Consider the following 24,101-nt stretch of genomic DNA (forward strand, 5'->3'; position numbering starts at 1 on the left):
TATAAGCTGAGAAGGTGATAATATGTGGAGATGGTGTTTAACTGGTATTTTATCCAAGTTGAATTATTGATTTTGTTAGCCTCTGAGCTTATGAATCCTGCAAGCCTAGAAGTTGATCCAAGATGAGACCATCAAGCATAAATCATTGTTATCCAGCTGCTGAAACTGACTTTAAAGTCTTAATATCTTAGATAATACTGCATTATTAGTCAGTGCTATTTAACAAGGTATTTTCTTTTCCCTGGTGCACCATTATTTTTCCGTCCTTGAGTCTGTACCATTGTCACCTGTGATGAGATGAGCAAACACGCTCCCAGTGAATAGATTATTCCTTGCCACTGCTTCCGCTGCCGGCTAAAAAAAATGTAAATACACAACTTAAACCCGGTAACAGTTTTGTTGACACACACGGATAGATTTTTACATTCTTTATGACAAGGGTGTGGAGTTTAGGGGGGCGAGCGTGTTATTGGAGTAGCCTGTCCTGTATCCTCATCCCGAATCTCCCAATTTCTCTAATCTCTCGTTCCTTTCGAGCTAAGCTCTTGCTCACATGCTCCCGCTTTCACAACGGCGCTGTCGGTGTGCGGCAGATCCAGACGGTGATGGCCAACAGACACTTTGTGGGCGCGCCGCGGTGCCAAATGAACCCTGCCTCTGTGGTAAAGTCCTGAAGGCTAATCTCAAACACGAACCGGTTTTCTGAGCTTTGATGGGAATTAAGATTCACATTCCTTTTGAGGGAGACAAGCAGGGGAACAGATATCTCACACAAGTGTATAGCAAAAATAGGAGAAACCACCTTTATGTCCCAATCTGGCTAAGTGATGTCATTGGAAGTGGTGAAGTTCATGATTGGTATTACAAATGGTAGTTGCATTTTTTTTGCCCAAGCCCAACGTTAAAAGCACAAAAAACAGTTTGTAATTAATACACAAGGTAATGAGTATTCAATGTAATGTATGTGTGTGTGTGTGTGTGTGTACGCATGTATCTTGGTCTCTGTGAGAAAGAGACCGAACAATTGTGCTTCTCGGGGCTCCCGTCTCCTGCGCTCAGTATTCAGCAGCCGTCATGTCTGTGACGGGGATGGAGAGAAGCTTCGATTAGAAGCTGCAGGACGGTTGATGCTGGACAGCTTGATGCATCATCGCAAAACCGCTTTCCTTTCAAAAGGCACGGCGCATTGGATGACTACGTTTCAACAAAGTAACAAAGACGGATTTGAAATGGATATCCCATAAGGATTCACTCACTTTTCTTCACAAGGATTTACACACCAAATACACAGCAGCTACATTTCATTAAAGTTCATTGTTAATTTAAACAATATATATATATATATATATATATATATATTTTACTGGATTGACATAATGTTTTGTATTTTTCAGAGCAAGATCTGTATGGATACATTTAGAAGCTAATTTCTTTCCAATAAAAAACTAGTATTTTGAGACAACAATGCTGTGCTCTAGTTTCAATACATTTAGACCACATAGTCGAATGCATGTTTTGTACATTGAACTTCACTGCATTTGTTTATGTTATAATTTGGTTACTTTGAAGAGCCAGCACGAGCACCAGTTAAGACAAAATACGACTTGGCGCCAAAGTCCTGGTAATTAATGAGAAACATCAATATGCATTTCACGATTCAGCTCAGAGTCAATGAGTTGATCTAGTGGAGCACACCAAACTCATTTTTGGTAAATTAATGCAATTGACATCAACACCAAATTATGTTTACACTTGATTAATTTGCAGCAGATTAAGTAGACTCCCATTGTCATTGTGATTACAGAGAAGAAACAAGATTTTCTATTCATTGTGTTTCTCCTCAAAATATGCAGATCTTTGCAAATTACCTCATCACTTCCTCCAGTATTAAATTATCATAGAGTGCTTCCCGAGAGCATTATTCCTGATTATGGGAACAAGGGGATATGGAAACCTATAGGTGCTTTGTGATTACACCCAGTGCCAAAGAGGATAAGCCAGAATCAGCACCTGTGTTGTCGGAGGTGAACTTTGGGAACACGAACGCTCGCGTAGAACAAAGCATAAGCAACGCTGACGGCGTATGGGAGTGGTGCTGTTCCCACCATCGGTGAGACTTTACACTTTGTAAACACATCTATATATTAAAGCCAACTCTTTATTATCCCGGTAACTGAACATGAGCCATCTATAAGACGCAACAATATCAGCCATTGCACTGAATTTTGTTTTTACGCAGTATATAAATGATAAACGCTATGGAAACGCAAACCTTCTCATAGATAATGAGATAATGTGCCCTGTAGCTTGGATACTGTGTCATTAAGAGAAGCCACTAACCCACACACGCACCAATGTGAAGGTGACACACAGTGTGCTGCTGTCATGGATTCGAGTCTCACAATCAATCAAAAGACCAGAGTAGTTTTCTTCTGTGAAAACAAAGTGCAGTACAGTTGAATGTACATGTTTTACCAGCTCTGCCTATAAAAATGTTACTTAGAAATGTATCCTGCTTGAATCTAAAAGTAATTACCCCTGTCTCTGCGCAGCCAGATAAAAGTTCATCGCCGCTCGACCCCGAGCTGATGGAGCAGCGCATCGCCTCCACCACTCGACAGCTGGGTTTGGACAGAAAATGAAGCTGCTGAAAGATAAGCTCAAACGTGTGATAAAAAAGAAAAGAATTATTCTTGCAGAGACTAATCTGAGTTTTGCCCAAAAGGCAGATGAGGCCCTGGTGTTTGAGGATGCCTTGCAGCTGGTACGAGTCCAGTCCCCACTCGAGCATGGTTGGGATTCGCTTGCTGGCTGTGTGATCACATGACGTTTACTTGAACTCACCGAGCACCGCTGTGATTTCAATTATAAGAGTCCTAAGGAAGAAAAGTAAGGCGAGGCGCGAGGTGAGGGAAACATTAACGTGTCAGTCATTCAGCTCAACCCGCTGTGTGTCTGCGAGGGGCCACGCTTCAATGTCATCAGAGTCAAAAGAAATGAAAAGAGGAGGAAGACAGCAGCATCATCGTCGTGGAAGTTAATCTCTGGTGATATCTTATTGATCCAGTGGGTTTCTGAGTGTGACAATGAGGACACCTTGGTTCAGTGGGTCATCCAGTGTTCTTGCTGATTAAAACAACCTGTATAATTGCATTAATATGCTTTACTCAATGTGTTTTAAGTTTATGATAACGGTCAAGCCTGCACAGTCTGTATGCCATCAGATTTCTCTATGTATTAAAGATGAATACACCGAGAGATACAAGATATTCTGAAGTGAACTAATCATGGTCCATAATCATAATTGTTTTTTTATCAGTGATTAAACTTACTTAATACTTGAATAATATTCTAATACGTTTTTATGTTAAATGCATGTCCGTTTTTAAAAATGTTTGTGCCAGCACTTCCTTTGTTGCAAATACACAAGGTGGCCACTGCGCATAGTTCCCAAAATTCTAATTAATCAGTGGGACAAGACTCACAGGACCTGAATGGCACAGGAGTGATTCATCTCGATGAGAGGTCTGGAGGAAGAATTAACAAGATTTACAGCCTTTCTCTCTGTTATTTACAACTTGTGTCCAACGCAGATAGCTGGTGACTGGTGAGAGCATCCCAATGAGAAAAGACTAAATCAAAGACAGCCACAATGTAATTAACTGAGGGGAGAGAGAGAGAGAAAGAGAGAGAGAGAGAGGGGAAGAGTCAAAATGGCAAATAAGCATGTCCACGGGCACGTTCGAGTGCATTGTAGGGAAACAAAGTGAAACTCAGAAGTATTTCCTTCTTGTCAATTGTGAAAGCAGGAAATAAACTTGATTAAAAAGAAGCATTAAAACCTGTGGGTTTTCTTCAGAGACTCCACAGAGCTCAGTCAAGCCAGTGAATGATCAATATTCCACAGCACTCATAGCCCAGATCAACGGTGTGCTGCTGAAATGGTTAAGTTATTCTTACTCTAAAATGAATGCACACCCTCAGCAAACACAATGAATATTTCATGACAGCGACATCCTGATCGGCGCGGTTTGTCATTCTATTTCTTTTCTGTCAAAAGTTGGAGAAAAATGGTCCAAAGTGCTGAAGCAGAATCTCATAGTTTGAGGTGAATGATAAGAAAAACGCAGAAATAATATTTATGTCAAGAGTATATCTGTGAGTCAGGACACATTACGTCTCCTTAGTAAGTATCGATCTTTATATATTTCAATCCATGTTGGTAAATTGCACCATACGTGCGCACCCTAATGGGTTTCTATACGAGAAATCGTTGCTTTGCTTTGTTAAAGTTGGTTTAAGACACTATGTAAGAAAATGCACGTTCAAAACATATACACATACAGAAAAGCAGCGATGGCAAATGAACAGACAATCACATGCCACACAAAGTCTAATACTTTCTGAAGTTGAACAACCACGTGACACGTGTGTGATGCATCCAAGAGATGCCTCCTCTTCCATTACGCCGCCGCCGCTGCTTGCATACACTGATCAGCTGACCTTTTCCCAACAGAGCCGGCGCACTGCTAACACAGAGAGGAATCCAGATGCATACGGCCTAACCTTCTTTTAATTTGGCAGGAGCTCAGTCCGACAGTGAAGTTATCAAGCCCTTCCCTAAGAAATAATGTGATTTGACATCAATCAATCAATCAATGATCCTGGTTGTGGCGGGGTAATCGAGAACAGCAGAGCTGTGCACACATCATGCTAATTCTACCTCTGCTCGGGTCATTTTCCATTCCCTCCAGTTAACTAATGCACAGAACATTAAATTCATCTGGTTGTGTGAATTGAAAAAATGTCAATCATTTATCCACATGATTCACCAGCTAATCGTTTGCATCTGACCAATTTCTCATGTAGTGTCTGGAATTGAAATATTGCAAGCCATTAATATCCATAAGCAAAGCGTGGGAGACTAGCAGTTTCCCCTTATTGGATAACACGGCGAGGTCTTTACAGCGAGGTCACGCTAAATGTCACACAGGACACATTCCACAATGCTGTGAAACCTCGATCAATTCTCCCCAGGTGACAAAATCACACTCAGTCTCGAAGAATGTTTAATTATGTTAAGTTTTAAATTCATACAGAGGCAAGCCAACAAGGAAATATTTTGTTTGGTTATCAATTCCATCCAAAATGACCCATTTGACCCGAGGGTTTTAGACGGCATTGTGGAACGGGATGTTGTTCGCTGCTCTCACAGTTCATCATAGACTCCCATCCACAGTCAACACTGTTTTTTGTAATTCCACAGACTAAATGTGTAACCAGTAACGTGACGGCCATTTCCACCCAGACTCCCCCTCACACCAGAGACGGGCGTGCACGCCGTTCTGCATACCAGTTGGGGTCGAGTCCCACTGCACATTTAGTATTGGATAGATGCCTATAGTATGGTATGTATAAGACTGAGTAGCATCTCTAAACAATAGAGAAAAATATAGAAAGTTGGTTTGATAAGAATTCAGGCAAATAAACAACAGCGTGCCAGAAATAGATATGGCTAGAAGATGGATGGGCAAATCAATATTGGGTTGATTTAACCACATTGATAAAGCAAATTGCATACTTGCGTCAGGATATTGCTCTCGCTGCTCAACACTGAGGTTTTGCTGCTGCCGCACAGACAGATAGGAGCCATCTGCAGAGGCTTCCGGCATGGCAGCGTGTCCCTATCGCACAAACCATCTAATAACTTGTGGCAGATAGTCAGATGCTACACAATGCTAGCTTCATCCAAAACCGCTCCCCTGGGAGCGACATCCAATCAAACTCACTCGTCTTCCAAATCATGTCGTACTAATAATGTTACACACTCAAACAGGCTTACGGGATTACAACCTTCTCTGGAACCTAGAATCAGCGCTAAAAACAAACATGAAAAGGATTTAAAGGAAGATCATTTCGGCATTTTTATAAATAAATACATACAGGAGATAATTATCATGTGGTAGAAGTAAAAGCACATCTATATTTCATTTAAAAATCCCATCTGAAATCCTTTCCTCCACATTATTCCAGCGAAATTCATGAATGCCGATTCAGTGAAAGAAATGTGGTGCATTTAGCAATGAGTGAGTCTCCCCTGTGACTCTATAGAGCTGATCTGAATAATGTGCAGTTATCCAGGGGAGGCCGCTGAGGGGGGTTACTGTCGGTAATACCGAGAGCGTTCCCCTAGCCGGTCGAATGCGTTGGTGTGTGCTTTGTTTCTTCTATTCCTAATTACAGATAGCAGCAATGCTTGTTTAGTTGATGCTTAAGGGCTCGGGGGACGAGGACAAGATTGCCTGCTGAGAAAAGAGGGGGTAATTTGTTCTAATTTAATATTTATCTATCGGAGGAGGCCGAGTTATCAGAAGGAGCCAAATTGAAAGATGACCCAAGCGTGGCCAGATGGAGTCAGCGAAAATACAAAAAAAAGCCAGCTCCACTGACCTTTGAACAAAGTGAAAAAACACAAGAGTAGAGGGGCAGTTTACGTGAGTGTGTGTGTGTCTGTGTGTGTTTGCATATATGAACATGACAGCGAGGCTCAGGAACAGTCATGGCCAGTTTGCTACTGACACAATTGTTGTTTTATTGTTTTATTGTTTATTTATTGTTGTTTATATCAGAAATTGCTGACAAATGAGCTCCAGATCGTTTGATAGACTGTCATCGTATTGCATCAGTATGAAACTATTCTTTTTTTGACTCGTTGGATGTAGTCCCATACTTAACCAACCGCCCTTCAGTAACCAGTTCATGATGAATACATGTACCATTTCACATTTCCCTTGCCGCTTCAAACTTTAAACATTAACACACAGTCTTGAATTCTGAAACCCAGCTATGATCCCACTGTGCATGGGACATTTTTCTTTTAGCCGTCAGTGTGCCCAGTTTATTAAATGCTAGATATCCTACTTTGGCATGAAGCTAGCTCTTAGGTAACACTCAAAGATCAATGAACTGAGTTAAACAGTCAGGCCATTAGAAGCATCTGGCATTGACCCTCACTCAACTCTTTCAGTAGATGTGAATTCATTGTTCGGTCCAGGATTTCGAGAAATCAATTTAAACCATGGCAAATGTCCCGTTTTCAGACAACCAGCCTACTGTTCAGGTAAGGCCTCTGGAAAGGGTTACACATGCACATTTCAGTGGCATGAGGAAAGGAGGAATGCTCTTTTCTATTACTCTTGCAGCACTCGCTGTGTGGGACGCCTTAGTAGACCTCATGGGAAAGCCAAATCTAATCCCATTTACTCTGCTATTTAACCACGAGGAGATCCGACCCGTCTACTTCTGCAGTCTGTAATCACTGCCCGAGATCAAAGACAAGCGTGGTATCACTCCACATTAGGGGAACAGAAGGGCTCCCTTATGGAAACTTTGGTTCTCGGCAGCCTTGAGTAGTATTTTGCAGTTCTATAAGGGAGAGTGTTGACTGAGAGATGCGCCGGAGGCGGGAGGCACTCCAGCTCACATGTTTCTGGATGACGATTATAATTATGCATCCCAAATGTGTCATGGTAATCTAAGTAAAAAATCAGATGAGTAGTGTCCGTTATTGCAGTTAGACTGTACTAGAGTTGTCCCATATAATTCTGTGTTTCGGATGAATGGTTCATTTTCCACGAGGATAAAAGCACCATCAGATGTACCACGTGTAACTTGTTCTGTTATAGAGACATGAGCCGCACAGATCTGCGTGTGATTGGATGAGCAGAGTAGGGAGCACATAGGGTATTCAATTAGAATTTGCCTGCTGATTAAATATAGTGAGGGTGAACTTACTCACAAAAAGGTGGGGGGGGGGGGCACTGTGGTGATATATAATATAATTAAAAAGAGTTCTACCTTTGATAAAAATCCTTCCTTCATACTCGTGTGCTATTGAACGCCTGCCACACAGGCTCGCTGTGTGCATTGAGGAACAAATCAATCCACCCCAATAATGGAGAAAAATAATCTAAACGAATTGAAGCCAATAAAAGTGCAAGTGTTGCACAGGGCGATCTCATCCACCAGATCCAATAAGCTTTTACCCCAGCTGCACTAATCAGATACATTGGTCAAAACTGTTGAAATGGAGAGGGCTGGCCTCAATTCATGCTTGCAAAGATCCTCTAAAAAAGTTACTATGGCAAAATAAAAAACAAAAACGCTGCCGAGCCGTGCATTGTTGAGTCGGCTCTCTATTGATTAATTCCTTTAAATCTCATTTAAGATTGAATAACCCAAAGTGAAGAGATGGCTTTGCTGACCAGTGATTTCTAATCATGGATCAGAATGAATTGCTCCCCTGCTTACTCGCCTAGCTGTGTTTACTACGGTCACATGTGCCTGCAACGTCAGCTGCAGCACATCCTTCAAAAACCATTTAATCATCTCAACTCCTTCCATTTCCTTTTCATCAGGAACCACGTGAAATGAGCGGCTTTGGGCAAAACAATTTCTTTTGTGTTGGAGAGAAAGTGCAGAAACATCTGACAAGAAGGGACATCTGTTTGACAATCAATCCAACATTACAGGGCAAACAACAGGGGCAGGTTTGGCAGAAGGAAGGAAAGCACGGTCCATCATAAGCTTATTGATTTATCTTCTGTCGGAGAGGAAATGTGATCACACATTGTCAGCCGCCACTGGCTGTGACAATATAAAGTCTGTGTCTGTGTTTGTCAGCCTGACGGAGTGGGGACCAGTCATCAAGACGTACAAATTATTTAGAGTTGAAATGTGTACTCCTCAGAGTTCTCTTTTAGTCAAATCCGCACAGACGTTATACACATATTACTAGATTCGATAGGACTGCATGTACCAATTCAACTTCTCCGCTGTGTGGACAGATATCTATAAAGCAGCTTGTAAACCATAGAAAAAGACCTTTTGTATTCCTTACAATCTCACATTCAATGAGGCCAATCTTGCTTAATGTAAAGAAATGTGTGATGGGGGGGGGGGGGTTATGTTATAATAGAATAACAAAGAATTTTGAACTGTATTCTTTGCCATTTTTTGGGAGCCGGTGTAGATTTTGTTCAGTTCTGTGGGAGTGGGACACCAGACGGTCGGCTGAGGTTTAGATGCATTGTAGTTTGTTGATGATTTGGGGTGCATGTGCCGTGCAGAATGCTGATGCAGTAGTCTAGTCGAAGGGTTATTATGTCGTGAATGAGTGCCTCGCCTGCTGAATGGAAGATGGACGGGGCAATGTTTCTGAGATGAATGAAAGCAGTTTTTTCATGTGATTGATTAGGCTTTCAAAGGAGCATGTTTAATCCAAAATTATACAAAGGTTAAAGATATATATATTTATGGATCGCCATAGCAATAGAACAATATTAGAAACCTGTTTTAAATAGTCGTCAGCCAAATGTATGTAATCTAGGGGTTGTATTGTAATAATGATCATCTAATAACCAGGTCAATAAAGTGTACTGTGTAGCCTCCCACTGTGCTGGCAAATAAAATGAGCAGAGAGAGCTGTTGTAAGGAGAGAGTCACTTATAATGCAGATTTCAAACTTTTCATTCACACAAAGCCTCCTCAGCTCCTTAGTTTGATTTACTTTGTCTATTTTCACCAAGATTCACTTTTCAGAATAATGACTTAACCTCCAATAAATGTTGCTATGGTCACTCTGCTTCAAAGGCAGCACCGTATATATATGAAACCACCTTCAGGATTGAGGCCAAAGCCTTTGATCTGGGGAGGTCGTAGGCGAAATACAAAACATGCAGGAAACGAGCAGCGAAAACACAGAGCAACAGGTACTAGCAGATAACCAAGCTTTGGCTAGTACCTCTTCTCCTATAAATCCTATTTAAAATAATCTTATGATGGCCTGTTTCCATAGCAACATGCTGCCACATGTGCACACACCTGAGTGAGCAGTCCTATCAACTGTGGTTCCCACTTAGACCGCATCAATAGCTGAGCAAGTTGGATTAGAAGGGTGCTGGATCTGGCGTCCATGAGACTCAAACTGTTGTCCACATGAAAAAGGAGAGCGCACAGCCTACTGACTCAACCATCAGGTAGTCGGCCGTCCCTCTCTGTTTGTGAATCCCCTAAATCTAACCCTGACATACTGTAAGTGGCGTCATGTGGGCCCGGAAAAAAAACTGTCACAAACATAAATTGCCAAGAAAAACACAGCCGATGAAAAGCAAAACAGATTCAACCATGAACAGTGGCAGTAACTGTCGGACAGGCCAGGGCGCCTAGCAACCAAGGTTTGACTTGGCCAGTTATGCAAATATTTAATAAGTTATTGAGTCAATTCCTGTAAGTTCTGTGTTCGTCAGTCACAGCAAATCCACAACCTAATAGCACATACAGTGATGGAATGCATTCATGACTAAAAAACGTATTTAAGCAATAAGGTACGAGAGGCTGTACTTTATCGTCCAATAATGTAACAGTACTGCCTCAAGTACCTTTTACTGCTTTTATAATACGGGTACCAGCTAAATTATACATAGTAAGTAAATAGCTGCCTTTCAGCACAAAATAGTTGTTGTCACCAAACGTTGTGCATTTCATCAGTCTAGAGGAAAAATAGTCCCCGTACGTGCATGTAAACAGCATTGGGTCCCGCACCGTCTCATTCATTCACATCGCTCATGACGTCCACCTAAATTGTCCGGTTGCAAAAGCTCGCATTGCCTCACAACGATCATTTGTGGGGTTTCCGGTTGTTTTTCGGCCACCGAGCTAAAAGCTGAAATTACAACTAACGGTCGCGCAAAATCTGACCTGTTACTTTGAGTGCGGCATTGCTAGTGTGGATGAATGCAGACTGACCACCATGTGGTGTTCCTAGTCCCATAGCTTATGCAAGTCTTTCCAATAGCCACACCTTGACCGCTGATTGAAAGGGTTAATGTTTGTTGAGAGAGGTGTTTGGAAACTGTGTTAAAGGCTCCCACAATGATCAGCCCTCTCCCTTGCTCCGTTAAGCGCAGCTCCCGGATCAATAATCATTCGGTGTCAGTGGTTATTGGATGCCTGACAACAGGCCATTATTTATTTAGATGCATGAGTGGAAAGATTCTCTGGGTCCGCACAGGCTTCCTGCAGTGGGAATGCTTGTACAGATAAAGGGTTTTTAGCAAAACACGCGCAAACGCCCATAATATGAAGAATGAAGTATTCAGCTAGCTCAAATCAACATACAAAATGTTCCCATACGGTCATTCTGAATACCAAAAAGGTCTTGAAACTTCAGAAACAGCACAAAACACACCTTTTAATCAAAGTGTTCATCGATCCTAAAATAAGATTCCCATGTATAGAAATGATGACCCAGATGCATCCCATGATGACCCACTATGCAGGAAATTTAACAGACGAGAAATTGATTTGCTTTCTAGTGGAATCATTTCATGTTACTCCTGGGCTGACCTGTGATATCAGCCGTACACTATTAGGAGCCACTACACAAGCCCTGGCCAATTACTGCCGCAGACTCTACTGTATCACTGTGGATCTTCAATGGAGATTGCATGCTGTGCACGATCTCCAACTGTTTTCTAATTGTTGTCGGTGAAACAGTCGCTCAGTGCAGCTTTCGTAAGGATGAATTAGTCACAAGTTAAGAGAACTAATTAGCTTACATGGCAGGTAACAGAAAATGGTGCAGTGTTCTTGTATGATCATTAGAAGTTTTTCATGCAAGTCCAACTTTCTAAACACACAGTTGCAATTTATTAAAATTAATTTGAATACTGCACAAAAGAGAACTAACAAAAATGTTTGCGTAGTATAGTTATCAGAAAGAAAGAAAACGGTAGGTCACTTTCTTTTTTTTTGTAATGGAGCAAGACATTTTAAAATTGAAGGGAACCAAATTATGGAATGATTTTTCCCACCTAAAAATGTCCCTCTATGAAATAAAATCTAATCGCTGTTTTGTAAGAGTCAATGTATGAGTGTTAAATGCTTTCTTTTATTTTTCGGTTATATTTACATATATCTATATGGCTCTATAGTAGGCGTTTTTTTTACTTCTTCCTGCACAGTGATATTCATTATTTCTATATTGTTTGTTTATTCTGTATTTCTTGAATTGTCCTAAATAAATAAATACATTTTTAAAAAGTTAAATAAGTGTATTTTCTTGCATCACATTATTTCTTACTGACTCAGGACAATTCCCAAACCATCGCGGTTTCACTGTGACAGAGAGCTGCTTTTTCTGCAGGCAACATTCCGCACTGTATTCCCATAATGAAATGGTTTTCAATTTATTCCTTACAAGATATGCAGTCACTCTCAATCTGCTCAACACACTATTCCACCAGCTAGAGGACTAAAATCACCCGTCTCGCACAGACAATAACATTGCCAAAGAAGCAACAAAAACAAACGAGCCAAATTGGCAGTAGCAGATAAAGAGTTAAAGATGTAATTTTACATTTCCCCTCTGGATACTATCAAGTTAATGAAGGAGACATCCTTGGGCACTTCATTTAGTAGAACGCTCTTGGCAGCAGCAGTAGTAATGACAGCGCTTTGACCTTGTCTGTGTAAGGACCGTCCCTGCAAATAACACCCATAGAGATCCAGAGATAATGACTCTGACAAAAGGGGCAACGGAAATAGAAACAAACTATTTGAAAATGCAACCATCACAAAGACAGGTTCATCCTTCCTGCTTTTGATATATAAAAAACATCCAATTCAAACACTGAAGCCTTGAACTCGGTCCATTCTAGTCATTTGAAAATACTGTTAAATGTTTTGAACTTCTCAACGTGAAGCTCAGAAAACACAATATTTCTTACAGCAGATGAAGACAAAACTGTCTTTGAACCAAATTACTCAATTTCCATTTTCATTTGTCACACTGTGGGATTGAGGCGGCCCATAATAAGCTGTGGTCACAGTGGCGCATGGCGGTGCCTCATTGGAGCACGGCCCTAACAGACAGGCCCGGGGAGGGAGCGAGGGGAAGGGTTGAGAGGGCAGATGGGACCATGGGGATGTATTATGCATGGGTAAGAACCGTGCTCTGGAGGGACCAGCTGAGGCTCCAGTCGGGGAGGCACAGACTGAACCCACCCAGACCCTTCACACACTGGCTCCCCTCTTTTGCTCCTCCCACCAGTCCTCTGCGCCCCTCCATGACCCTGGGCACGGGTCCAGCAGCATTGGCTAATATATGTGGAAGTCAGTCCTTTGTGTTGAAATATTAATACACACACACACAGGACGTGCTCTTGAAAGGATGTAACAGACTCAGGTATTCAGTCAACAGTAGATGGAAGCCGGGTGATTACTATCTCCCTGTCTCCATCATGTAAGCAGCATAGATTGTCTTTTGGCTGGATGGACATTGGCACAATAAGCATAAAAATAGTAAAAGGTCAAATGGAGCCAAGCCAAACAACTCTGGGAGATAAGTTGCTTGTTGGTTCATCAGGAAGACTGAAACCATTTTACATTACATTAGTACAAAAGTATTGATTAGTGCAGCTTTAGTGCGGAATTAATATACATTCAGTTCCACACGACTTGTGTTGAAGGACATAAACTCTACCGTATCCACGTCACTTAATTCAGAGAGAGAAGATTTGGTAAATCTAAAATACTTACTAGCGAAGCTAAGTTTGCCCACTTTACACACACAGACTATTGATCCTCTCAGAAGAGCCGGCAACGGCAGCAATATTGATTTTCACTGTGTTTAAAACGCATTACAAAGGGCTACCAATTACTGCCTTTTTGTGAAAAATTTCATCCCGTGCAATATCGATCCGATATGTTCCCGTATTCATTGCTTTTAGTAAATGTTTTTTGCGCAAGTTTGTTCCTGTAAAAAAACAAAGACGCATGAATCTGCTTTTTCTGTGAGGATGGACAGACGTGTCTGCAGCTCTCCGCTGATGGTTAGAGCAGAGTAGAGGTCAGAGAGGGTCAGATGGATCTTATTCATAAGTGTCTCCACTCAGTCACTGTCAAAGTCACCTTTAATGGCCTCCAATCCGTGTCCACATCCCCCCCCGCTCAAAATCTCCATTTCTCTCCCCCCGTTCCCTTCCAGTGATGACTGACAGCACCGCTAATGTACTCACAGCCGGGCGCAGCACGCAAAGGCGATAGAGAGAGGGTCGGAGGCAAAAGATCAGCAGCCAATCTCCTCCCAGCTTGACTGCAGGATACACACCAGATGGGCTCTGGGAGGAGAAGAAAGATCCTCGGCGAGCCGCTCTGCTGCAGGGAAATAGGGGGCTTCTTCAAATTGACATGTTCTAATAACATGCCATGAAAAAGGTGAGAAAGGTGAAGGGGGAGTTGAGTAGCGGAAGTGTGTTTGTGGTCCAATATCTCATTTAGTCCGTGTGCTTCTCAGGCGGTGTGGTGCACACCTACCGGCCGCCGCAGAACTGGGTCCTTCAAGGTTCGAGTTAAGCAAAATAAAGTGGCAGACAATTTCATTCGATCACAGCCAGAAACAAACAAACATATCATTTTTTTAACTTTGAATTATTCGGAATTTTACATGTGGCTAAAGTTATTATAAATAATTGAAACGCTTTACATCTCTTTTTAGTTTTCTGTAGCCTTAAATTTAATAATTCATTTAAAAAATTGACCAAGCCTAGCAACATATATTAAAAGGAATTAGTTGGGGCCCTCACTGACCCTGGCTTTAACCCGTCAAACAAGGTTCAGTCAATACGAAATGTGTAGAAAAGGTAACTGTTACGTTTTTAATATTATGAATGCTTTTCTGTTAAATTGTATCAAATGTTCTTAGTATTGACATCGGCCCCTTCATACTGCACAAACCTTTGTGGTCTAAGAAAACAAAAAAGGATTAGCAGCCCTGACTAAAATGTTCAAAAGAATGCTGACAGAATGAGAGGTAAATAAACACCACAGACTGCTGTGTTGTTGACAGAAGGATGCTACCTGTCTATTAGAGGAAGAATGAGAGATAAAGTGATAACGTGACAAAAAGAAGCAATTCGTGGCGTTCAATGTCACTCTGCAGTCCCCACGCCTCCTGTCCTACCGTGCAAATGTATTTTGAGCCTCACAGAGGAGTAGACGAGAGAGTCAAAGAGACAGCAACGCTCCGTAGGTTTGCCTCTGCGCGGTCATCCATTGTAGTTTTGGAGAAACGATGACATAAACATGTCCAACGAGCAAGCACTTAAAGCCTCTCAAACCTTGTTGTGGGTAAGAGTTTGTGACCTTCTTTGATTAAGCTGCATTGCAACATATTTCAGCTCCATTGATTTTGTATTTGTGAATGAATGGTAATGACACCGGAACAAACGACAAGTGTGTGTGCGATAAATTGCTAACGGCTCAATTCCAACCCCCGCCCCCCCCCCCCCCCCCCCCCCCCCAATCGGAGCCGGTAAGGAACCCAGCCGCTCATCTCCTCCTCTTCCCTCCAAAGAGGTTATGCCAAATGATCGACAAGAACAGGAGGAGGAGAGCGAGGTAAAGGGAGGTGGGAGAGACGCTGCCAGTGATGTCCCCTCCCTGTCACCTCCACCTGACGCAACAATAGCGAGGCAGCAAATCCATTTATTAACCAAAAGGTGCCCCGGTAGCAGTCCAACAACATCAATCCTCAAACACTCTCCCCCGGGTGCTCGCTTGGGTGATTGAAGCACACGGAAAAAGATTTTTTAAAGGACGCTGGGGTCAACTCTGAATAACAATTCAGTCAAAGGTGGGGGGGGGGGGGGGGGGGGGGGGCGTAAGGAGAAGAAACAGATTAACTAGTGGTGTTTCGGTCATTGCACTGAGGGAATTTAAGTGGCAATTGACTCCGATAGCGAGTCAAGTAACCTTGTTGCTGCACCCATATTACACAAAGTCAATATTTTCATTTCATCTGAGGCCCTTTGCTGTAGAAGCTCAGAAATAGCATTCTGTTTCTTCACAAACAATTTGCACCGGTGCAACATGGAGCATGAAGTCTCCTCCTACACTACCAGTCTGCCAGGTGTTGGCACAAACTACCACGTCGCCTTCTGGGATTTCACAAATTCAAGAGCATTTTTTTTTTACCATTGTTCTCTAATAGCACATTATCCAGCAAATTATAAAGTGAATTACATGCATCTTCACTGCATAAATAATGATTATTTTAAAACAGCCCACAACTATTATTACTAATGAATTACTACTAATCATTTAGAAACACCCACGACAACTTAAACCTGTAGTTGTGACAGAAGCCTTGAGAGATGGAAGAAGCAACTGACCTGACCTTATCAACTCTATTACAGAGTGGTTGAATTCATCAAAAAAGGTGCAATGACTTCCATTTTATTTTGACAACGTAGATGCTATGTCAGCACAGAAGAAAACACGCCTCAAAATCCCTTCAATCCGTAAATGATGCTCCCCTACATTTAGCCCGTTTTATAACCGGGCACTGTGCAGCATCCTTAATGAAGATGAACGGGACCTGGATGTTTTATTTGTATTGCCATGATCAAACCATGACAGCAGCACAGCAAAAATTTCCTGGAATGTGTGATGATTTCATTGGCGGAAATTTCAAGGATCCTGAAAAACTTGGCTTGGGGGACGGACTTAGGATCACCGGGCACCCTACAACTCCCAGGTGGATTGAAACCATGACACACCACCCCCCCCCCCCACACACACACACACACACACACACACACACACACAGAGTTATGTCAAATCCATTGTTTCTTGTACCTGTGCATCCACAAGAAGGTGCCTCATAAGGGTCATGGACTTCTGCAGCGGCTCCTTCTCAGGAGGAGGAAAGACGGGCTGCTCCTGCTCCTGCGGCTTGGGTCCAGTCACCATGATGCTCGCAATCTGGTCATTCAAGCTGTTCAGAGACTGCACAGCTACGTGGGAGACACAACGAAACAAGTCAGTTAACAAAGCTCCTGGTACGAGAGCGCCATAACCCCCCCCCCACACACACACACACACACACACACGTGTCTTCTTCCTTTGTTGACGTATTGCCAGACTCTTTTCTAAGCGGGAACAACGGAGATAACAGTGGAGGAGAACGGTTCCCGACTGTCACGCTGTCACTGGAATTGTCTGTCAACGCCTGCCCCCGACTCACAATGTTCCACGTCGGCCTCACGCAGACATCCTGTTTTGTTTCCCTGTTCTGGCCCCTTGCGTGTCGCTGGAAAGCCTCTTATTTCAGGTTTCCTCTCCAGCTACGCTTCCACATTAAGAAATAGTCAGCCCTACTGTATTTCCTTTCTCCACACACACTTCCTCAACCCACTTCCATTTACCATTAAGCCCTTTCAGTCTTTGAAAGGTCGTCACAACTATTTCCGAGGCCACCCACACGGCGGGAGTGATGGATAAATGAAAGATTTATATGTTTTTGAATGATTTTAGCAGCAGTATCTTTTATTGTGAGCTGCCCCTTATGTCTCATTATCAATCTGTCCAGCATTTAAACTTTGCTAAAACCTCAAACGTAGAGCTTTGTCCGTTAAAAAGGGAGACGCTGTAATCGAGGCTTGACCGTCCTGAAGTCACCTGACACGGACTCACAAGCATTAAACCGAGTGTTCTGCTGGCATATCTGCATTTTTGACAAATTAAGAAATCCAACCTGCTAAATCCACAGAGAGGAAGTTGATTTTAGGCCCAAAATCTGCATAGGGTCTTTTTTCAGGATGCAAATATAAAGCCTCTTTCACACACAAAAGCCCACGCAAAAAAAGAGGGAGAATAGATTAATGTGTTACATAACCCCAAAAAAAAATCCTTCACCGCGCGTGACATTTCTAAGCAAACAACCCTTCAGTAGCAAATTTGACAAGTGGGTGCTGAAGACCGAGATAAGAAGGGAATGAGGGGGCTGGAGAGGACGGCTGTGTCCCCCTTGTAGCAAGACATGAGCAGGCAGACGCTTGAAGCACCGATACAGTCCAACACATCACAGCGCTCTTACAAATTTATATCCAATCGTAGTTCATTTAAAGGCAAAAGGACACATTTTCTTTTCAGCATTTTAAATTGTATTTTATTAAGTGAGAACGAAATTCAAATGAGCAAATATTAGGTCTTCTCTCCTCCACAGGACCTTTGTCACACGCTGTTTGTTGCTGCTTACTCTTGCGCCCTCTAGTGGCCGCACACTGAACATGCAGCCAGCTGTCTGATAGGAAGACGTGTCCTTGGGTACACATGCAAAATCTAATGCAAACCAACAGCACAGACATCAATTCTACCAATAGGAATAATCTTCAGTTTTCACGATGCTGTCAGGAAAGTATCAACATAAATATTTGTTAGAGATTATTTTTGCAGAACTTTTGGCTATTAAATGTAAGAGTGTAGAGTGTAGTTTTCAAAACAAAAACTTTCAATACTGTTTGTGGGAATGAGGGGGCTGAATTTGGTTTTTAGAATGGAATTCAGGGAGACAGCATGTCAGACTTGTAAAAGAAAAAACATGTTTAATGGAATTCCAATGGATGAAAACCTGTTAAAACTAACAACACACTTGACAAATGTCCATTGTTGGCTAAGTTAAAATTCATAGCCATTGATCTCAAAAGCTGCATTACTCACAGAAATCAATACAGCCTTTTAACGGCAACCTTCACCCTGTTTACAACATTAAATATTGATTTTCCACTTGCCAATGCTGCGATCATTAGGCATTTAAAAGCAAGGTTTGGAAGCATCACACATCATTTCACAGATAAACTAAAGCCGTTAGATAGTCAATGCTTTTCTTTGAAAACTGACATCATATATGTACAGTCTGCTTCCAGCACAACTGAAAGCTGACGAGAGCGAAGAGGTTGGGGGGAATAAAGGGAGCTAAAATTGCAGTAGTTACCTCAAAATGGATGCAACGAATGGAAAATTGTCATTCTAGCTCAGACCTCGCAGTTTTCCAGTCTCTTTTCTTCTCTCAGTGTCTAGCCGGCGCACTCAAATCTTGAAGTGCCTAACATGCCCTCCTATAGAGGTGAGTGAGAAGGAGGGATGGCACCCTGTCGGGCCTTTATCTGCTCAGAAGGGAGAACTTCGGGCGCCAGGGGAAATAAGATCACGAGTGATGAAAAATGTTTGAAAGAGGCTATGCAGCAAACGTAATAGGATAAGGTGCAGCACTCGGGTTAAAGTTGAGATAAAGGGGGCTTATTTCACGGGAATTGTTCACACCACACATGACATCTTGGAGAAATGCAGAGAAATATGGAGAGTGAGGAGCCAAAATCCATTTCTGGGGTCTCTGAAGTCAGACTTCCATTTTACATTTGCTGCTGTGCAGCAGGCTGTGCAAGGTCGAACACATCAAAGTTCTTCATTCGGCTGTGAAGTTTCTGAAAACTTGCTGCACTGGGTTTTCACCCTCTATGTGATAGAGTGTATGCTTGTAATACTAAACATTAATAGTTAATTGTGTTCATTTTCGAAAAATGCTTATTCAGCAGTAAGAACAACACAATAGACTCAGCCCTCTCCGTGCTACAATGTGTGCGCATGTTTCAGTTCAAATTCATTTCATTTTAATGTATTTTTTGCAGGAAATACTATTTTCATTCCAGCATTCTAACGATACCAGTACTGAAACAAAACACATTTTACATCCCTTCAAGTTGCCCGTGTGTATGATGATGTATCGATGTATTAGTTAGCTGTAAGTGAGCGTTACATTCTTTGCTCTCAAAAAGCCTGTATCAAAAATGTTTAATTCACAGACATTTTCCTTTAATGAGCGTGAGCCACACTTTCACACACTGACAACCAGCGTGAGAATGGAAATTATGACTTTAATCCATCAGGTCAATAGATTTCAACAAAACAGAAAATGAATCTAAGTGAAATCTAAGGAGTTGCAGACGAGTTTCATTTTGCTGCTTTTCTTAAATCAAGTACTTCCCAGAAAGGTTTGCGGGGGGGGGGGGGGGGGGAGCCATTTGTGTCCATACTGGTGAAACTAATCCCTCTGGTGCTTGACTGGAAGCCTGGCATTTGGTTTAGTGTGTGCATAATTAAGCAGTTTGCCTCTTAAACATCTGGCAAATAGAATAAATGGGCTATAAGGGCTATTAGTTAAAACTAATAAAATGAGATATTCAAGTACGTGCAAGAGCATAAATGGCATCATTGACATGAAAGCATAACATGATGAAAGCTATTTAGGCAATGATCAAATCTTATGGGCTATTAAGCAAACACAGTATAATATATGCTGGTGGGGTTCATATTGATTTAAACATTTTAAATGTTACTCTGACACTGCTTTTGGACAGTACTGAACAAAAACCAGGACCACGACTCCGAAGCCGCTGCTGCTGACGAGTGACCGGCCCAAATAGTGCAGGAAACAAAACAGCATGCAAGACGTCAGATGGAGGACGGAGGGATCCAGGTGGACTGGTTTGTAATAACCAGAAACTCTCACGCCCTCATTTTTAGTCAAAGGGATGCTGCATCCAAAAACATTTTTGAAGAGAGAATGAACTTCCTCGGGACTCGTGTGATACAACACTGCCCCCTAATGATGCAAATACTAAAGCGCAGCATTGGCCTCATGCAAAGCTCAGTGGGTTCAAACTGAGGTAGGCCGACGTTGTGACGTTTGTTTTACAGCACAGATATAAAGGCAAACTGTCAAACCACTAAAGGAATAAATATTCACAGACCGTACAGTATTGAAGAGAAAAAGAAAAAAAAGAACATGCCACCCACTGATGAATGTCACATTCAAGTCTGAAAAATATCTTTAGATCTTTTGAATCTACTGTCACAACATTCTGACGTTTTTTAAGTTCAGATTTTAATGAAAACAATAATTTAAAGACCAACGCTGCATGCCATACCCCATGCGTACACTAAAACACACCCCGGCATAACTCCATGCTGGTCAACACATGAGAACGCCACAAACAGGTCGCCCCTGGGTGCACAAAGGCCCATAACGCCACCACAAATCCCCACCCACGCTCCCTGTGCAGGATGCACAGGCTGCCGATAAAGACGCCAGAGATGGTGCACAGGGAGGAACACACATCGGGGGGCTCGGTGCGGCTGAACCCCGCAGGTTCTGGAGCTGTGGAGCAGAACTCTCAACTGCGCACAGCTCATTAAACTCCACTAAATCGGATCTGTTGCCCTCGTAATGGGCAAAAGAAAGCGAGAGGAGCAGAGATGAGATGTGGCTTCTGGAGGTGGATGTATTTATGCGTGTGTGTGTGTGTGTGTGTGTGCGTGCTTGTGTGTATGTACCCATGAAAGAAAAATACAGCGCTGGCTCCACATCTCTGTCTATTTCTCCCTGCAGCATAGAATGCAGCCTTCCTTGATTTCCCCCCCCCCTTTCTGTTTCTGCTGAGCTTTACGTGACTGAAGTGCATCTCTCTGCCCTCATTCTTGGGGGTTTTCTGCTGCGGTTGTAACAACATCCAACATGTTTTAATAGATCACACAGCAGCTTGTTCTCAATTGTCAGAATAAAAAATGATGTCTGGACACAAAGGGACAGCTGCTGGAACATAACGGGACTAATGCCGTTTGTACGTCAACCTCGTCTTCTAATAAAGTAGCGCCGCAGACGCCGTCGGCTCGTGAACAGACTCGAGGCTATTGAGTTAAAAGGAAAAGCCTCGTGTCTAATGAAGCCCAAGCAGAGCTCTGCACAAACAGGAAGGATTCAATACGGCCCAGCACCAACGTCTGGACGAGATTAGATTGTGTCGCGGACCAAAAGCTGTCTGACAGGCTTTTGTGCGTTGAGAACATTTTGTGGAGTCTTTCCGCAGACGGCGGGTGGTCCGACAGTTTGCTGTTCGCAGCGCTTCTCTGAACCATAAGAGCTGTCTTTGTAGATGCTGTCACAGATTGGATCTGGGCCAAGTATCAAGAGGATGAGCAATATTTGCCCGCGTTGGTTTATTGTGTATCCCCGACTAGGATGATTCAAATGCGGATGCCAGGATATTTACATCCAACCGCAGCTCAATGTTGGACTTCTGAGTACAAAGCGAACATCTCGGATTCACGAGAAAGGATTCCTTTTATTTCTGCTGCGCTGTGGGAATTTTGAAGACAAAAATGCTCTCATTGTCAAACGATTTGAAAGGTTTTTTTTAAAAGGATTATGCTTCTTCTCTAAGGATCCTGATGAGCCGATAACGGGACTCATGCGGAGTGCATTACTAAAGAAAATAGGGCCTGGATATTCTTGTTTTTACACAAAACTGAAAATCCACCTCTGTTCTGGACTACTTGGTATTCATGGCAGCGTGTTTGGTCCCGTTGATGGTCAGGAGTTATAGCAGTTTGTAATGCGAGCCCACATGCTTGCCGTACCACAGCTTCTAGGGACGGGCCAGCGTTTCTATTTTCATGTGGTCCAACCATGGTCACATGAGATTGCCGATAGGTCACCTGATCATCAGGGAGTGGAAGCCCCATCTCCTGTATTCAAACAACTCTGCACTGGATTTTGCTCATCATTAAGCTGTTAAGCCCTATTTTTAATATCACACAATGCAAAGCCTTTTCATAAGGAGCATTTAAATTGATATTGAATCTTTGATGTTCAAATTATTATTTTCAATATTTTAAAATATACAGCACGCATTAGTCCAGCCACTCTTCTCATCCTTGACTCGGTCTGTCCTTAGTCCGACATTTGTTGAAGAAAGTTGATGATTTCCCAAGTTCTCAATAAATGTTCTGCTTCAATAAACAATTCTTAGATCTACTGTGTCCCACCTACAGCTCTAGGCTATTGAGGAGCGCTCAAGCAGCCCTATATACTACATACCAAAAGCCCAAATGACACAAAGTCATATGCCTCATGTTTCAGGGTTGATGATGTCATAGGACGACCGACATTCAGAGCTTAGTTCAAAAAGCTTAATCAAAATCTCCATACATCTGTAGATTGTGGGTGAGCGAGTCGGTGGAAGGAAGGTTATTATTTCCAAGGGAAACAGACGGCAAACTGGTTTGTGATCAAAGATCTACGATTCACTCGTCCCTCGTGCTGATTATCGGGGCTCGGCCAGCGGACATGCTGCTCCACCAGAAACACCTCGAAATGCAGAGCCGGCGCAGATCCAACAGATTATCTTGTCTACAACATTTTAGTACCGATAGCAGTAATAAAGTGCCTTAATATCGGCAAACCCAATCCTGTATCGGTACAATCGTAACAGCTTCGAAAAACCACACTTGAGAAGTGTGCGTAGTCGCAGCAGGAGAGAGAGCAGGGGTCATGAATCACACCTGACAAGACCATTTTCTTTTATTGTCATCCCTGCTGATTTGGCTTTGGGGGCCGGAAGCTGCGGCCCTAACGGGGATAAAATGCATAATGACAGTCTTGTCTGGGTCTAGTGTATAAGTTCACACTGAACGTTGCACTTCTTCATTTAATGAAATGGCCTCAGGGCACCGGTGTCTCATTAAATTAGAGAACTCTGCATTTCCACAAGTCAAGGAAATGCAGAGTTCCCTACAGGCCAATTATGACATAGCACGACAAACAATGGCATAGACGATGACAAAGGGAACATTTTCAATATTAAAGGGTGGATCTAGCTATATGACAAGAGGACTGTTTTCTTACTTACACTTGGGGACACACCAGGCTACGGTGTTTTCCCTAGGTTTACAACTTAAGGAGGGGGGGAGGGGGGTAGTAGTCTGGCAAATGGTTCAAATGAACCGTATAAATGTCAGTGTGTATAGGGGGGGTAATTTCACGGGGGATGGCGACCCCCTCTTATGTTAGCGGAAACACGTGGCTTTCTGTCCCTAACATAAAATGGAAAGAATGGAACGTTTGTGACAGCATGAAACACCATACTGAGCTTTCCCTACTACTACTACTCATTTGAGTCCAGCCAGCAACTTCATTAATCATGAATTGATTTAAGTCTACAATTTAAAACCACTTTCCCCTTCAAAATAATGCAAGCATGGAGATAGTCTGTCTCCACATGCTCTGCGATGGTCATTCTGCTGACTGAGTGTAAAATAGCCAATGAGACTGAACAAAGAAAGTAGACAAACAAATGATAAGTAATAAATGTGTACCCATAACACGTGGCTATTGGCTATACATTGCATCCATAGTTTTCAGA

The 24,101-nt window shown here is 42.5% G+C and overlaps 1 protein-coding gene across 3 annotated transcripts in view; it reads right to left on the reverse strand.

The window, feature by feature from the left end:
• kazna (kazrin, periplakin interacting protein a) overlaps window positions 1-24,101 on the reverse strand; it is a 121,510-nt gene that overhangs the window by 85,617 nt on the left and 11,792 nt on the right. For all 3 annotated transcript variants that reach the window (XM_062563982.1, XM_062563988.1, XM_062563985.1), the window contains exon 2: window positions 16,699-16,856. In XM_062563982.1, coding sequence (XP_062419966.1) covers window positions 16,699-16,856 — 158 coding nt within the window. The remainder of the gene's footprint in view (window positions 1-16,698; window positions 16,857-24,101) is intronic.

The sequence above is a fragment of the Pungitius pungitius genome, chromosome 1, assembly GCF_949316345.1.
Source record: "Pungitius pungitius chromosome 1, fPunPun2.1, whole genome shotgun sequence".
NCBI lineage: Eukaryota > Metazoa > Chordata > Actinopteri > Perciformes > Gasterosteidae > Pungitius > Pungitius pungitius.